General features: G+C 45.6%; 1 protein-coding gene across 15 annotated transcripts in view; it reads left to right on the top strand.

Moving 5' to 3' along the window:
- The window catches only part of EIF4G3 (eukaryotic translation initiation factor 4 gamma 3), a 148,318-nt gene that overhangs the window by 109,303 nt on the left and 21,093 nt on the right, over positions 1–17,922 (top strand). For 12 of the 15 annotated variants that reach the window (XR_005103104.1, XM_037379661.1, XM_037379662.1 and 9 more), the window contains 10 exons: positions 516–604; positions 2,495–2,744; positions 5,346–5,503; positions 6,645–6,770; positions 7,896–8,006; positions 11,874–12,044; positions 13,008–13,205; positions 13,893–14,039; positions 14,333–14,569; positions 16,853–16,957. Coding sequence is in view for 14 of the 15 variants with exons in the window: in XM_037379661.1 (XP_037235558.1) it covers positions 516–604; positions 2,495–2,744; positions 5,346–5,503; positions 6,645–6,770; positions 7,896–8,006; positions 11,874–12,044; positions 13,008–13,205; positions 13,893–14,039; positions 14,333–14,569; positions 16,853–16,957 (1,592 nt within the window). In the remaining variant the exon portion in view is untranslated. The remainder of the gene's footprint in view (positions 1–515; positions 605–2,494; positions 2,745–5,345; positions 5,504–6,644; positions 6,771–7,895; positions 8,007–11,873; positions 12,045–13,007; positions 13,206–13,892; positions 14,040–14,332; positions 14,570–16,852; positions 16,958–17,922) is intronic. The other 3 variants (XM_037379670.1, XM_037379675.1, XM_037379674.1) reach the window with 1 other exon arrangement.

The following is a 17,922-nucleotide window of genomic DNA, read 5'->3' on the forward strand; positions in this document are numbered from 1 at the left end:
TATAAATCCAGCTCAGGAGAGCCAGCAGTGCTACAAAATTGGAGGAGTTGTACTTCTGGATGAGATACTGGAAATTTTGGACCGTTCATGGTTACGGTTTATGGTTAATATTATAATGATAATTCTTGTAATACTTCGTGATAAAAATACATTGAGAACAACCTTCACTCCTAGCCAATACTTGATCTTTCAAAAAAATTCCATTTCTGAAGTTTTTCTTTGGCTCTGCGTGATTCTTACACTGTTGGTAATAAACTCCTCGCTATCACAAGTACCATTTCGAGCTTGAATGAGCAACTTGTAGAACAATTACTGTGTTTTAATGTCGTTCTAACGACTGTGTTATTACTGCATTGAAACAAAAAGTGGTTATATTGAGCTGAATCCTCTGCAAAGCTGCAACTGCTTCATTTCCCTGTATGTAAAACCAGCGCGAGAGAGGGAAGTGCATCACCCACGGCCAAATTTGCTCCGTATAATTTTAGTGTTGTAATAGATGTACGCTTATATTGCAGCTCAAACAGCTGTAACTGCACCAAAGACGTGGAAGAAACCAAAAGACCGGACCCAAGCCACTGAGGAGGGGGTAGAAGTGGAAGCAGAGGTAAGAGGGAACCACAGTCTTGCTTTACCCAAATTTAATTATGATGTTGCTCTTTTGAAAGTGTAATTTAGTTATGTTGCTTCCTCATCATCTCGCAAGGATCCAGGGCAGACTTTTTTTCTGGGGGGACTATGATATTCCTCAGCATCCTTCAGATAACTGGTTTTAGTCTGATTCCAGTTAAAGCTCTGGAATTTTCTTTGCTCTTGCCTGATTTAATGACTCCCAACATTCAGGAGCATGTAACTTCTGTCCTTCCAGTGAAGGATGAGATAAAAGTGGGTTTGAATCCCTTGGTGCTGCCCTGGTTGGGTTGCAGGCCACCATCATGATGTTGGGCAGGTGGTGCTGCTGCTTAATGATGTCATTGCCAAAAGTTGGTTCTCCTGCTGAGCACCTGCTGGAGAAGCTGAGAAAGGAGAACGATGAAGCTTTCAGGCAAAACCGCCTTGACAGTAACTAGATCGGTAACAGAAATCTGCCTTGCTGCCGTTCTGGTAGGAATATTGCAGGAGGGGTTTTGTTTAATATCCTGGGTGAAACTGGGCTTAGAATAGATCAGAAAGGGAGTAAAAGAGTAAAAATTCAGGAGTGAGAAAGTAGAAATTCAGGAGTAAGAGAGTAAAAATGTAAAAATTCAGACTGCCCTGTGATTAGATAAAAACTGCTGTCGGCCAGGTGTGACGCGGAGAAGCATTGCTTCTATCGCTCTACATTTTTCTTCGGTTATGATTTGTCTGCTGTTTCCTCCACAACTTTCCCTTAGCACAAACATCACTGAACCTTTACGCTGTAAAAGCATGTTGTTGCAAAGAAAATCTTGAGTCTAGCAGACGGTACTTCATCCTTTGTACAAGCAAGCGTTCGCGGTTTCTCCACCCAGTTAGCAGATAGGCTTGTTTACCTGTTACGCGTGGTGCAGGAGTGCTTTCCCCTCTGCTTCTGGGGGAATAAATGCTTAAAGTGCTTCTGTGCAAGGTATCATGAAGCGACAGCTGGTCGAGAAGCTGGTGAGTGGGTAATCCAAAGAAATTAAAAGTGACCCTGTGCTCGTTTTCAAGCCAGAGAGCAAAGGATGTTGCTGGGGCTGCACCTGCAGGTTCATACTCTGTGCTCTTTCTTTGTCATTTACTGGAGGAATCTTGTCTCCTGGACTGCTCCTATTTTCATCGATGTTAATTTTTCAGAGTATTCAGTTGAAAAATCTGCAGAAAGCATTTTAGGATGCGGTACCCTCAAGCAGGGAAGCAAAAGGATCGAGAGCCTCCTTGATTAAGTCTTCCCTTTGTTTAATGCTTAGAGATGTTGGGCTTTTTCCCAGGAGCAGCAAGTTCCCAACACCTCCTCTGAATGCAGAACAAGGCTGTGTCCTTGGAGAGCTCTAAAATTAACAGCCAGGGATGCTATTAATGCTTTTTTCCTGAAACAGAGATGCTGAAATTGTGGCTGTATGTCACATTTACCTTCTTTATTTGGGTCTGCTCCAATTAGCAGCGTACATTTAAGGGAAGGATCCCCCAAAACAAGCCTGGAGTGCTGCTTAAGGTGGCTGGTGAGCTGCAGGAGAGGAGAAAAGTGAGGTTGTCTTTCCAGGCTGGGATTGCTGTAGGGCTTAATAGTTCTTTCCATCGGATCCCAGTAGCAGCTGTGGATTTCACAGGCAACACTGAGTCTTTCCAGTTGCACTGTTAATTACCAGTGGGTCGTCTCCAGGAACAAACTGATAAATCATGTGGTGGTTCTGTGTGTTGTTCCATACCATTGTTTAAGATGCGTATATATTCCTGCTAGGCGCAAAAATGCTGTCTGAATAAATGAAGAGCCTTTTCATGTGCTTTGAATTTTGGCAGGGTATTTTTAACATAACCTCTGTTTCCATCTGTGCTTCAGCCTAAAGTAGAAGAGGAACCTTCAGGTGACAAAGTACTTGAATCTGAACAGGAGAAAATGAGCCATGGGTTTCAGCTGGAGAGAGACCCCTCTGAGCTTAAGAAAGTGAAACCTGTGGAAGAAAATGGAGAGCAGGAGGCAGAACCTGTGCGAAATGGTGCTGAGAGTGTTTCAGAGGGAGAAGGGACTGATGCAAACTCAGGCTTCACAGAGAGCTCCAGTGAAGGGCCAGTGTACCAGTATAAACCAGGTAAATCCTGTTTCAGACTCTTGCATGCTTGCTGGGTTTTCTGCCTCCCACCTTTAAGGGCTGCGAACGCCCCACGCATCCTCCCCATGGAAGGAAGGATGTTTCCAGTGGGGCTGGAAGAGGGGGTGCAGCGTCTCACCGTGTCTGGCTCTGCTGGGATCCTCTAACCAACAGGCTGAGACATCTTCTGGGGGAGCACGAGAGGAAAATTGGTTTTCTCTTGCTGGTGGTAATGAGGAGAAAATCCCCAGTTCCTTGAACTTCTTGCACGTGTGGATGTTGGCTGCAGGACAGTGGAAATGGTGGGGAATTAGTTCCAATGTGATCGACAGCTGAGAACAATCAGAGAAATTCCATCTAAGCAGACATACTTCTTAAATAAGAGATCTGAAAGTTCTCATTGGGTCCTAAATATGTGTGTTTATATAGATATAATTTTCTGGCTAAACAGCTGCATACATTTTCAGATTCCTAGGAGAGTAAGGAAGACAAAAGAAACAGTTTGTGGTTTTCAGTCCAGACTCTGCTATTGAGCTGCGAGGGTGCAGTTCTTTTGATAAAATAGTTCAGGTGTGGGCTCACAGGATACAGTCCTTGTGTTGTCGATTAGCATTGGATTTAGTATCCCTAAGGGGTGTTTTTGTTACTTATTAAGATACCTGATTTGTAGACCTAAACCTCTATGAATTCACCTCATTAAGAGACACCTTGAGACCAGCTTCTCAGTTGCTCCCAGTTTTTAAGCCATTGCTTATTCAGGTGAAGCTTCCTCCAAATAAATTAGTCGTTTCCTGAGAAGCCCAGTGATTAAAGAGCGTAAAACAAAATAAAGAAGGACCTTGAGAGCCTGATGGACGAGGTATTGGACAGAGAGCACCACTGTTAAGTGATTACGCTGCAGTGGTTGTTTCTGCACCAGTTTGTTCTTACAAAGTCCTGAGTTGCTTTTCTTTTATTAATTTAGTACTGTCATATCGTTAGGAGAAAATGTAGAGGCCTCTTGATAGTTTAGCACACGCTTAGGATAGCTTACTGGTTCATTAGTTAAGTACATCTTGAAGTCAATCCATAATTCATCAGCTGTCTCTCTAAAACACCCGATGCAGTCAGAATGATCCCAGTTGGATCTTTCGCTCAGCTGGAGGGGTTGGATCGATCCCTTGGAAAGCAGTGTGCGTGGGGCTTCTCTGCTGCAAAGCAGAGTGGGCCACTTGGGTCAGTAATCTTTGATTTCAGCTCTGCCCTTGCTAAAAAGGGGGATTTGTGCCTTTGGGTCAGGCCTAGGAGGAATTGTGGGTCAGCTCGCGGTCTGTCCCTTCACTGAGGATCCAGGTGGGCTGCCTCTGATGCTGCCCAGCTGCTTTTATGTTAAAACAGCTTGTCGAGAGCTTTGCAGGAGAAGGAAACCATACCTATAAGCTGTTTCTTGTTGCTGTTGATGCTTTTCCATGATAAATGGAGGGTGATGGGGCACAGTGGATCGGCAGCTGGCCAGGGATTCTGGCTGGGACTCGGCTAGCCAGCTGAACCATTTTCTGCACCTCTTTATCCCAGAGCTCTGTCAAAATAAAATCCCCCAAAGAGCTGAAAATTGTAATTACTTTTGTGTATTTTCATTCCCAGTTATTAAAACCCATCATTGAAATAAGTTCCTGTTTGTGGCCTCTGCGGGGATGACAGTGGTGAGAACCCAGAGACCTAAAGCTGGCAATCAGGGATGAAATAAAGAAATAATAGGACACCTTAACAGCAAACCTGAACAGCCAGATAAATGCAAAGCAACGCCGCCTGGCATCAGTGAAATGCAAAGGCAGCATCTCGTACAGATGTTTTCCTTCAGATAAAAACACGCTGCCCTCTTAGGGGCCTGACTAGTCACCCTGGCTGCTGAGCAAGTCCACGTTTTCTTTCCTAAACTTCAAACAAACCATGTGGCCAGCAAAGAAAATCCTGTCTCTAGGCTAGCAGGTGCTAATATTCCTTGCGCTGCAATGGCTGTGGGTTTACATTTTGATTTGCATCAGGCGAGGTCATCTACACCAGAGAGCACAGAAAGCCCTCGGAAAAAAATGGATGAAAAGTTGAAATTCTTGGAGCCTGACCTGCAGTTTTGTGTTTTCTTTTGGTTCCCACCATTATCTCCCATGTGTGTTGTTTAAAGGCTTGGTGTTTTCACATTTTCAAAGGGTATTTTTGTTCTGTGTGGTGCTTTCCTCAGCTCTGTGTTTATTGCTGCCTTTTACACAAAACCAGCTGCTTTAACTTCTGCATTTTCACCCAGGAGCGGGGAATTGTCCCTGTTTGATTGTATTGCACAAGAGAGCGAAAGTCAGAGTTAAAACGAGATGACGTGGGTTAGAAGTGGAATTAGCGATTAGTTCCGTGTGTGGTTGCTGCTGGAGTTGGCTATGCGCTCCCCACTGTTTCTGTTCCTTTAATGCGATGTATATTCCTCCTTGCTGCCTTCAAAATTAAAGTAAAGTTAAATGAAATTTCCCCAGGCAGCTGTGACAATCTCCTGCCTTTGGATTTACGGGAAACGCGTCTCGGAGAGCAGAGGTTTTTGTTACCTATGAATCTCAGCACCTTCTCTCCTTATAGAGCAGTGGAAGCCCCTGGACCCGGAGGGGAAGAAGCAGTACGACAGGGAGTTTTTACTGGATTTCCAGTTCATGCCTGCCTGTATCCAAAAGCCAGAGGGGCTGCCTCCCATAAGCGATGTGGTTCTCGACAAGGTGAGAGGAGAGCCGATAAAACAGGTGCGTGCAATTTGTTAAATATAAATAAAGATCCCTAATGCATGCTTTATTCCTGGACAGTTTCAATGCAGGGTTCTGTTGGGAAGGGGGAATATTTGTGTGATTCCACATGGCAAAATTCTTCAGACAGAGGTGTTTGTGCCTAAAGAATGTGCACAGGTGATTTAAACACTGAAGCATTTCTAATGGTCTCTGTCTGGATTAGGTTGTACTGGGTTGTTACTAAAATGTAAAACGATACGGCCACGAGCACCTAAGGATATAATCAAAGCAAGACCGAACCGAGAGGCACGGTGTCTTTCATTAGATCAATCCTGTGCTTAGAAAGCACAGCCAAGCTTTTGGGCAAACTCTTTTTTTGGTCTGAAACCGTTGTGTCACTGTGAGCTGATCTGATAAAAGATCTTTAAAACCTTGACTCTCGAGAAGTTTTGTGATTTCTATCCAGCCTTATTACAGCTGCGATTTTCTCTGCTGTGTGTCTGCAGTTATTGAAATACTTGTTATTTCTGAAGTGCTGACACCGAGACCTTATTCTCTTCTCAGTTTGAACTGTGTCGTTCATTGATTTTGATGTAACCACTGCAGACTCACTCGTAAGGTTCAAGCACAGATCAGGATGTAGGTGATCCTCATGTGCAGAAACATTTCCACTCTGAATTTCATACCCAGACAAATTGTAAAATGCAGCTTTGTTCCCAAAATGATTTCATCCACCTACTAGTTTTCCGTGATTGCTTCTCACTGCTCTGTCTGCTTTGGAGCTTCCTTTGCTCGTTCGGCCATCTGTCTTGTTAACACAAAAGACATTTATCCAAGGGAAGGTGGCAGTTTTGTGATCCTGAACCAAAATGGGCCCCTATCACCATAATTTTATTCTCCATAAGTCATGCTCAGCCTTGAAATGTTTCTGATCTTTGCCCGTTTCCTCAAGTCACCTGCAGAAGATGTATTTAAAATTAAATTATTATTTTTTGTGTAAGTGGGGATGCATAAAACTTGTGGTGTTTGTCAAAAGCACGAATTTGGATATTAAATTATGACTATTACAGTTCAGCAAAGATTGTAGACTTGCGTGCACTTTGGTAGCTGCAGCACCCACTGAGCAGATCCTGTGTGTTTGTTCTGCTCCACGATGCAGGTTAATCAGCCGAAATTACCGTTGAGAACTCTGGACCCTCGGATACTGCCTCGAGGACCAGACTTCACGCCAGCCTTTGCTGATTTTGGGAGGCAAACCTCCGGTGGAAGAAACGTAGCTGGAAGTGTGAGTTTACCCCAACTTGCTAATTTAAAAATCAGCCCTAACACTGATGAAGTCCATCCTCACACTTTTGGGCCTCTTCCGATGCTCCGGTGGTTCTGGTTTTGTCAGGAGGAATGCAAGGGTGATGTTTTCTTGGCTGTCAAAATTTAGGCAGATTAGAAAACCGTTGCGGATGGTTTTAACTGGTACGTATTGATCTTCAATGGATTTGATCTCTTTCCCCTTTTCCCTGCATGAGAGGTGTGGAAACATGTTTCCATGCTGAGGACCTGGCAGTCACACGTGTGCAAACACATGTTCTCATACAGCAACCCAGCATCGGTGTGTGTCATCGTAGGAGTCTATTTTATACAACAAGCCGATAGAGCAAATAGGTTTCACTAACAACAACAGCAAGAAGAACATACACAGCACCTGTGTATGTTCTTGCTTTCTCTCTGCTGCCACATATTGCTTTGCTTTGGTCACACATTCCTTTTTTTCCTGCCTTTTCCTCTGCTTTCTTTCACTTTCTCTTCTTTTCCCTGTGTCTGGCTTTGCCCAAACTCTGAAATCCCTCTCTGAATTCATCCTTCTTGCCTTTGCCATCTCTTTTTTCTGGGGGTGCAGGTGCCCCCCAGTGTGGTGCTGCCCAGTCAGCTGCAGCTGGAGGATGGAGGCTGCCTCCATTAGGTGCAATCATTGATTTTTCATCTGTCTATTAAGACACATCCAACGTATCCATCTAGATACCTCTCGTGACACAGCCATCGTTTGTCTTTCAAAACTGCTGGTTTTAGAGGAGTTCACTGAATAACCTTGACTTCCAAGTGTGCAGATTTGCAGGAGGCTCGGAGTCAAACCCGGCGATTTTGAGTTGAGGTAGTATTTCTGGTTTGAGGGCGGTCTTGTGGCCGATGCCTCGGTTCTGGGGTGTGTGCCCATGTCTTGGAGTCGCTTCGGTGCCACGGTTTCTCTTGGAGCACCACCCAGTCCCGAAACCTTGATGCTGTTTGAGGTCAACATCGCTTCCTGTATTTAGGACTTGCAGGTTGTACTCCAGTGCCTTCTCTCCTTTTGTGCACTGAATGTCCCGAGCCTCTTGGCATCTCAGTAACACCCCTGTTGCTCTTTCTCTTTCCACAGGCCTGCAAAGTGCAGAGCAACCCTGGATTGCCTTCCCTGGCTCGGTGCGGTTCCCCAGCATGCCCTCTCTTGGTCTCGCCTCACCCACCATTGAGGAACCTGCCGCTAGGGGTAAGCCGAATCCCCCCCTCTCCCCCCCAGTCTTTGCACCTTTTTGTAGAGTTGTCTTTTTCCCTAATGCCCACTGTTGATAAAGAACGACTGGCAGAAAACTTTACAAAAAGGTGCAACATTGTTTAAAAAAAAAACAAAACAAGACTTGCATTGTACCCCTCTAGGCAGTCTTCAGTGGTGGGTGGGACATCACCAGCTGAGGGCATGCTGGGACGTTGGCCTGAGCGGGATCCGCGAGGGGTCTGCACTTTGCAGACCTGTGGAAAGGGGGAGAAAAGGTAAGTCCCGCTTACCCCGTTCATTTGGAGCATTCAGCACATAACATACATCTTACATTTGCGCCTTTACAGAGTAGAGCCTTCCTTTGCGTTTTCCTCGAGGAGGGTCAGAAGGGAGCGTTATTTAACAAGCCCTGCTGTCCTGTGGCATCGGTGGTTATAGGAGGAGAGGGTTTTCAGCCCTGAGCCAAATCAGACGTTATCTTCTCCTAAAAAGCATGGCAAAAATCTGCGTGTACGCTGTCTGTCCACTCAGTCATTCCACCTCTGCACAGGCCATGCCCATAAACCATTAAACCCCACTGCCTACTCCTTGCCCTCCAAATAATTTTGAGCAGCTCAGCGCTAACAAGCTTTCGGCACGTTGAGAATCTTTTGTTTTGCTTCCTTGGCTTTTGTCTTTCCTTCTTTTTTCTTTTTCCTTCTTTTTGCTATAAATGTGTTGTGTGACTGTTTTTAGAACTAACAAATGTTGCATCCAACACAAGGAGTGTCATGAATTACACAGGCACAAAGTACAGCTAATAAATGCTTCTTGATGTAGACAAGGAGTTAGGTGAGTGCAGCGGGAATGAGATGTGAACACAGAGAGATAGGGTTGGAGAGGACCGGTCTGTCCCTGCGCACCGAGGCTGGATGTGTCGGCTTTTATCCTTCCTTGAGTGGTGATGGAAACTCAAGTTGTCTCGATTTTTATGCTTCCCTGGAAGGCAGAGTCACCCCTATAACATCTAAGCTTAATTTTGGCTTCTGCATTTGGAGCCTGTTGTAGAGGGAGAAACGGTTCTTTAATTTCTTGGGTGTTTTTTTTAAAGTGTTACCGTGACTTGTGGCCTGGGAGTGGAAGCAGACTGTGAGGGAGAGCACCAGGTCATACCATGTTGCTGTGAGTTTTTGGCTTATCCCTGTTTCTTTCTGCTTTCCTTTTTTCCTCCCCCTTCTTCCTCTGGAAGACAGGTAATTCGGGTTAATGTAGTAACATCTGGTAAGCACTTCTCCGTGCCTTTGGTGGAAGATATTATTTCAGTGCAAGCTGTAGTGCTGTAATATCAGGTGCTACAGAACCATTATTATTTACTTGGACTGGGTTACAAAAAGGAGGCCAGGCATGAATGAGCTCAAGCACCTACTTTAACTTGCTGCCAAAAAACCCCAAGATTTTTTTCTGTTAGAAAAGTGTTATCCGGGTATTATTTTATTACACATTCAAAGGAGGCTTCTGTTCACTGCTTTTAAAACCTAATCAAACGGTTTGAACCAAGTTTGTTCACGTACATTAAAAAAAGTACAGTCTTACAGAAAGTCTTTGTTCTATTAATGCACTTAAAGGTCTGGTCTCGAAGGCAGCCAGATTTGAGGAGGGTGTGACATGTAACGTGCCGACACTCGGAGATGCCCAGGTGCTCCTTGCATCCATCAGTTCTGCAAGGGGAAGAGTCACCTCCTTCAGGGAAGTGTTTGCTGTAAAAGCTGGTGCCTGGGCTTTGCGTGGACCCGTACCCGAGGAGGCGCCGTGCCTCTGTGTTGTGTCCTCGCATGTCACAGCCCAGCTGTGCGGGAGAGATGGGGCGGCTGCAGGTTACCCCTCGTTGGCTGTACCCGTGTTCCTGGGGAAAATGAGCCCAAATCGTTTGATTTGCTGCCAGCCTGGCTCTGGTTACAAAGCTTTCCGCGGGCAAGGCGGTGTGTGATGAGGTCTCATGCACGTGGTTGAAACCAGTCGGTTTGCTGTTGCGTTGTTGTCTGGTTTTTCAGCTGGAGGGAAGTTTCTTCTTTCCACAGCCATACGTTTGCGGTGTGGTTAGAGCCTGGGCAGCAAAAATGGTGCAAAATTGCATAAAAACAGTGGCAGGTGTCTCAACGTGGGGCTGTGAAGCAGACTTGGCTGCGTCATACTGGTGTCAGGCTCTGGGTGAGAGCAGAGCGGGGTCGTAGGGAGGGATGGGTAACTGTTGTAGGGAAGGTGTCTAACACAGAGAAGCATCACAAAGGCTCCCCTGTGCTCGCTGCCTCGTTCCACTGTTGATTTCTCGGGAGCAATTGACTCGGGCAGTTGCGTTACAGCTACGGCTTGCGCCCAGAGGAGTTTGAATGATTCAATGGATTTATTTGATGGATTATGCCGGTGGGATCTGAACAGCGGGCTTCGTAGGTGGTGGGGCAGTGCACTAACACGCTGTGCCATGTAGCTCTTTTCCATGCATTGTCTCGGCATATGAAGCATGTCACTGCATGAGGTCGTTGTCTTCTGACAACACCTTATTCTGTGCTTTTATCCCATATTGAAGCCCAAACATGAACTCCAGCAGTGACAGTGATTGTGTTTGTTTGCTTTCGTCGGTGGCAAGCGTTTACGTCGTCAAAGCCAAGTGGTTCACATTGCAGATACGAGCTCCTGCCTTTAAGGAGGATTTTGTTTTTCAGTAGTGCAAAACCAGGTTTGGGACTGATACGTGACATAAGAGGCACCAGCTAAGAGCACTTTCTTCCTGTATTCAGTGAAGCTGTTTGAATAACTGAGATGGTTTTGCCTCTCTGATGCTTGTTGAATCCCTTCTGCTGAACAAAGAAATGTTTTAAATGGCCCGTCTTTCATGTGGAGGTTGCCTGCTGCCCTCTGAGGAGATTAATTACTTCTGTGGAAAGTAATGGGGTTTGATAATGGAGTTTTGTTGCTGGGCTAATTTTTACATGGAGGTGAGACATTTCTAGTAAATGAGTTCAGAAATACGACAGAGCGCAGGGGAAGAATAACCTGACAGCATTTGATACTTTCAGTCCTTAATCAGAAGCTCCCAGGTGATGAAGAGGGAGTTTTGGGGTATCTTGTGCCCCATCACTTGTGCAACTGATTTAAAGCTCTCCAGTTTGGGCAGTTTTCATACCGTTTATGTTTCATATGTCCAACGTGGGTTTGATAGTGTTTGACTGGGAGGAGCATCATGTTATATGGGATTGCAGAGAGGCGCTTGATGTGGTTTCAAACAAAGTACTGTGTTTCCCTTCCTTCTGTGAAACTACAAAGAGTTTGACACACATCTGTTAGGTTCTGTATTTCTGCAATGCAGGAGCTGCACTGATGCTCCATTCAGTGCATTTTATATAATTCTCATCTCAAAATGGCTCTGTTTGAAGCAATCTCCAGTAAAACTTAACATTTTTGGCAGAGCTGCTGATTTATCGTTACCTAATTGCTTGGGATGGCACGTTTGAATTGCACCTGTAAGGACGGACTTAGTCCTTAAATGCACCTTTGCTATGATGTCTCAGTTACGCAGTTTCTGGCTTTCAAGAGGCCGTTTTGGTCAGTCAGGGCCAATTCTGCAGCGCTTAAGCAGTGTCCGGAGCATCACGAGTGCACATAGGCAGCGGTCATCCCATATCTGTTTTGGAAAAAGCTGCCCAAGAAAAACGTGTCCGGTGTCTTCATGTTCCCTCTGACCAACCCGGCCTGATGTGTTGGGTCGGAGGGAGTCCTCAGAGTCCTAGGAGGAGTTGCTGCTTGTTGGTGTTGGCGTGTGCCCTGGAGCGGTTTATCGAGGTGTGAGTTTAAAAGGGGATATAACAAGGAATATTTTTGTCCTAGTTGTTGAATGTTGGACCGAGGAGATCTCAGCCAGGCCAGAGGAGAGAGCCCAGGAAGATCATCACTGTGTGTGTGAAGGAGGATGTCCACCTGAAGAAGGCAGAGAATGCCTGGAAGCCAAGCCTGAAGAGAGAAAACCAAACTGAGGACCCAGAAAATGTCAAAACCCAGGTGAGAGCCTTAGCAAGCGCTTCTGAGCGGGCAGCAGTCTGTAACAGCAGGAGGATGGTGGTTTGCCTTAGCTGTTGTGTGAGACAGTGAAAAAGGGCAATGAAATTCCAGTTGGAATTACAGCTTCCCCCTACCTTGATTATTTTTTTTCACGTGTTTATTCCTGCCCTGAAGTTCAAATGGCAGGCCTTTCTATTAAGTGAGTCTAATTAGGGAACACCAGACAACCTACTACCTCTCTTCCAGGATTGTTTTCCTGTTGCTCTTTTACTGGAATATTTCTGTCCCCATTCTAAAGCAAACAACCTCAAACTTCCAGCACAGAACTTGCTTTTCATCCCCTTTTAGACCATGTTACTGCCCTGAACCTCAGCAAGACTGAGGTTCCTCTGTAAAATTCCCTGAGATCATCCTGCCCAGCCCAACAGCACCATCTCCGAAGCTTTCTCTGCATCTTCCTCTCCCTGCTGTTCTCTACCGGGCGGCTGCTCTGGGTGGAGGTGTTTGCCTGGTGGTCAAACTGGTAATTTATAGGATAAGTTGGGATAGTCTTGAGGGACACTGGAATTCTGTTCTCAGGGGTAACAGCAGCGTTGTTGACCTAACTATCATTCTGGATAGGAGAAAAAAAAAATAATAATGCCTTAAAATAAATATAGGAGAAGTTGATTACCTCTGGTTGAGGGAGAAGGATGTCACTCCCTGTTAATTTATATCTCATGGCTAAATTGTTATCAAGAATATTTGGGTGTTTCCAAAAACCCTGTGCCGCAGCCTTGGTCTGTGGTCACGGGTAGCTGAGTTAGAACTGGGGCCGGACTGTGCACAGACGTGTGCGTGTGTGTAACAGCTTCCAGGGAGTTCCCGTAGGACAGCATCTCTGTTCACCTTGGAGGTGGCAGCCTAGCTCATTCCTGAAAGCCGCCTGTTGGATTTGTACTGAAGAGTTTTTCTGTCCTTCAGGAGCTGTTCCGCAAGGTACGAAGCATCTTGAACAAGCTGACGCCCCAGATGTTCAATCAGCTCATGAAGCAAGTGACAGACCTGACGGTAGATACCGAGGAGAGGCTGAAAGGAGTCATCGACCTGGTCTTTGAGAAGGCAATTGATGAACCGAGCTTCTCGGTGGCGTATGCCAACATGTGCAGGTGTCTTGTAACGGTAAGAGCCGCCCAAGTCAAACAGGAACATGTTCTGCTCATTATCCCCATGAACTGATTGGCAGTAACATAAACGTGGCAAGAGTAGAGTTAAATGTTAGTCTCTGAAGGTAAATAAAGTGGCAGATTTCTTCTTCTGCATTTGTTGGCCATGCCTGCAGGCAGAGGGCTTTGCTTGGAGTGATATGTTTGGAGTTGAGGACACCTCGCACTGCCTGGTTGCGAGATGCAGTGAGTCACGCTTGGGAAGTTCAGTTTATCTCTCATTTCCAAGAGGAGCCCGAGGTGCTGAGCCAAGCTTTGGACAGCTAGTTTTCAGATGGTGAATCTGGGGCAAAATAACCCTCTTCTCCTCCTGATCCTTCATGACATGCAACAAAGGAGCACGGAGTCTTCGCCACATAACAAGGGTGTTTTTAGGCAGCGTGTCTTTTTAAAGGATCCTGTGAATGGAAATGTAATTTGTCTCTGGGCGGAGGTGGTGTCAGCCAAGTTTTGAGTGCGACTTTACATATGAAATGTAAAACTCCGCTGGAAATCATGACGTGATGTTTAACTGTCACAGCCTTGCAGGCTTGTGTTGCTGAATATGAAGTGCATAATAAAATGTAATGGATGGCTTATAGGAAACCTCGCTCGTATGTAGAGTTTAGCCGTATTTCTGCTGATGTTTTTCTTCCTTCTGCAGCTGAAAGTGCCCATGGCAGACAAACCTGGGAGCACAGTAAATTTCCGCAAGTTGCTGTTAAATCGCTGCCAGAAGGAATTTGAAAAGGACAAGGCTGACGACGACGTCTTTGAAAAGAAGCAGAAAGAACTTGAAGCTGCTACCACTGTAAGTGGTATTTTTTTCCTCCCATAAATTCTCAGAGCTCCCTCTGAAAGTGATCTCTTTTGAAGATGGCAGTCGATTTAGGGGGAATTTTGGAGTTGAGAGTTTTCTGTCACACTGGCTGAGTGTAATAAAAAATACCTGCTTTGATTAGTGGGTTTACACCAGCCTTTTCTTGGTTTTTAGGAGAAAAAATGTAAACAAGACAACAGCAACTCTAAATGTGAAACTGGATCTTTTGAAGAGTTCTGAGCTCTGTGAACGTGGCTTTTTAGAACTGTTTTTCTGTTTTACAGCCGGAGGAGAAGACACGGCTCCATGACGAGCTGGAAGAGGCCAAGGACAAGGCCCGACGGAGATCCATTGGGAATATAAAATTCATTGGCGAGCTTTTCAAACTGAAAATGCTGACGGAGGCTATCATGCATGACTGCGTGGTCAAGCTGCTGAAAAACCACGATGAGGAGTCCCTTGAGTGCCTTTGCCGCCTGCTAACTACCATTGGCAAGGACCTGGACTTTGAGAAAGCAAAGGTAGGGCAGGACTGGGAGTGAGAGATGAGGCTTTCTGGGCGGGGATGGAAAAATAGGGGTGGGGTGGTTTTATTTGAGGATTTATTTTTTTTCTTCGGCCATTTCTGTATGGCACAAGGAAATCATCTGCTCTTCCGTGACCTGGCCTTGCTCCTTTGTCTGTGATGGGTTCTGTATCGTTTTCAACAGTGTTCTCCAGTTGTTAGCTGTTCCAAATATTTCATCCAAACACACAACCTAGAAATGCTCAACACCTACTTTTTCCAGATATCTCTTACCTTGCAGTGTCCAAAACATTCATATTTAGAGTCATTTCTTTACCATTGAAGGTTTATATTACCTACAAAATGTACCACTTACATGTATCGTTGGGGTTAAATCTAAAAAAACCCTTCCTAACTGGCCTAAACCCCTACCTGAACCTTGGTGGATGCTTTTATTTTGTGTCATCATTGCCTCCAGCTATGCTGGAATGAAGCAGCTGTTTTGCAACTGCAGCACTCCAGCATCCTCCTCCCGATTTTCCAACAAATGTATATGTAGCACGGAGCCTTACACACTCGGATGAGCTTCTCTTGGCACAGGCAGTCTGCTGCTCTTTCACACAAGCTAGGCTTGGGATGAAAAAGCATTCGAGGGTTTTGCCAGAAATCAGTGGGACTCAGCTCTGGAAACAAACTGAGCTAATTGTTTTCAGCTGCTCGGGGAAGGGAGGTCCCTTACAGTGCACTGGTTTGCAGGGATCACGGTGGATCAATCCTGATCCTTACGGGTAAATAGTTTCCCAAACTGTTTTGCAGAGCATTGACCAAAACGGCGCAGTTTACTACTAATCCCCCAGGCTAAATACCGGACACTGTTAATGAACAGCATACACATTATTGGTGCAGGTTTGAAAGTGTCAGAAGCAGGGATTAAATTTCTCCACGTGTGTTGGGCAGAAAACAGGGTCTGACTTCTAAGCAGTAGCTGAGGTCATGCTGGATGAGTCCTGGATGCTGTTTTGCGAGCATGGAAACACTGTAGAAGCCAATGTTTTGGTGCACTGGCCGGTCCTGCAGCCCAGAGCCGTGGCACCGTGTAGCATGGAGCATGCACACAGCAGGGAAGTGCTTGCAGATGTCATGTTACGTGTTGTGAGAAGCTGCCAGTCTCCTGTCTTTGTGATTTGTTGTTTCTATCAAGATCGAGTGAGAATCCTTTATTTATCTTCTGTTAACGGAGTAGAAGTTTTATTATGTGTGTTTTACTGAAGGTGAAGCGTTAGTGATAGTTACAATTAAAGCTTTTGGACAATGTCCATTTTAAATATTTTCCCCGTCATTCCTGACTTTGGAAACGTTTGCTCTTGGAGCTGAAACTTTCCAAGGCAAGGCCAGAACCAAATTTTAATAGGGTTTTTCTTGTTTGTTTAAGTATAAGGAAAAGGGTTTAGCTAGTTTTTAGTGAAGGGGGTGGGAAACATTTTAGAAAACTGCCCTGAAACTTTTTGTTTAAAATGGCCAGAGCCTCCATTTCGGGGGGAAAAAGGCTCATTGGAGCCTGGCGAGTCAAATTTAGACCTAATGGAGGCTTCTCTAATGATACCATTTCATGTCTTAGTGCAAACTGATTTGGATTCGATCACATCACGACTTTTTGGATGAAAAGGAGCTTGTGGGATTTTGTACCACAGCTAAGCCTGTTAAACAGTTTCTTGCTGAGGGAAACACTGCTTCTGCCTCTGCTTCCCTTGCCTGACCCCAGATGAGACAGTTCAGGGAGGTAAAGCATCAAAATGTGTGCAGGGTCAGTTTTATTCCCGTTCAGTTTCCTGAGCCAGTTTTTCTTGGGCTGAGGTGATGAGCACACATGCTGATATGAAAAGGAGGAGCTCAGAAGTAGAGCAGGACTCCCCTCTTTGGTGGCCACTAGCCAGTAGGTCAGCTTAGCTGTACAATGAAAAAATACTAATTTTTATTTTTTTTTAAATGGATGGCAAGTTTATTATGTACGTGCAGAGGGTGTAGATCTTTTGAGCGATTAAAAATGCAGAGAATGCATGTGCTAAACGAACGAGGTGCCTGCAGAGTTGTGCCTCCTTTTCTGCACGTCCTGCACTGTGCACGCTCAGGTCCAACCTGGGGGGAGCGTACGAGACCCAGCACTCACTCCGAGCAGCTGGGTCCCCAGATGTGCTTCTGGCACGAAAATGCTACAGTGCAGAACCCACTGACTCCCTACCTGAGGGAGTATTTTCCTTTTCTTCCAAGACGCACTGATGATGATGTCTCTCTTGTGTAGCCTCGCATGGACCAGTATTTTAATCAGATGGAGAAGATTGTGAAAGAGAGGAAAACATCTTCAAGGATTCGGTTCATGCTTCAGGATGTAATAGACCTAAGGCTGGTAGGTGCCAACTCAAGTAAGTAAAGGAGCATGTTGCCTTCCATGTCCAGGCTGAAAGAGCACTCCTGCGAGAGCAGGGACTTTATTTACAGCAGATGTGGGATGTTAGGGGGAGATCTACACTCCTTATCCCAAAGATCTCATGGAAGGATGGTCCTATATCAGCTCTATTGGTAGCACAACCAGGCATCTGCCAGTTGTTGACTGGCCATATTGTGCAGACAAAAGCAGATGGAGCCTGTGCTGCAGCAGAATGTGACGCCGATGGGTCCACACTAAGCTCCAAAAATTAATAACCTGGTGTAGACAAGCAGGTGCACAGTACAGACGGGGACCTGCCTGTGTGGTAATCAAGCAATGGTTTTCAACACAGCCAAGGTGTTAACAGCTGGAGTGTGGTACAGTGAAGGGTGTCTCTACACCACGTGGTTGAAGATGTGACCACAGATTGCGCAAACTTTACCCAGCACATGTAATTTCACCAGTGAAGGTGCTGGTAGCAGCGTGGCTTTGGCCATGACTGAAATGCTGGGCAGGTTTTACTCATACCTCACATCGCTGTTTTGAAGCTGGTTTGGGTTTTTGTGGAGGCTGAAGTCACCATTTTGACTGCAGGGTATGCAGACATAATTACCCCGAAAGTTGTAATGAGGTTGTAGCAAGATCAAGAGAGAGTCTGGTTGTTCTAGGGGTAGATGGATCTGTACAGTGTATGGCTGAGTAGGCACATCAAGCAGTGGAAATGTTTAGTGCAGAGACGGCTCCACCTCTCGCCGCAGAATTCCTGTCTCAGCCATCACAATCCCTGGAGTGGCAAAGCACCATCTCCAGATAAAATGTAGTTGCTTCTTGCTTCTTTATTTTGAGTTCCGTTTATTTCCTTAAGCTTGAAGGAAGGGCTTCAGCAAGCGGTGTCAGTAATAAATGGTTGGAGAGCAACAGCAGCCTCCCTCTGGTCCTTCTCT

This window comes from Falco rusticolus, chromosome 3 (assembly GCF_015220075.1).
Source record: "Falco rusticolus isolate bFalRus1 chromosome 3, bFalRus1.pri, whole genome shotgun sequence".
In the NCBI taxonomy this organism is placed as follows: domain Eukaryota; kingdom Metazoa; phylum Chordata; class Aves; order Falconiformes; family Falconidae; genus Falco; species Falco rusticolus.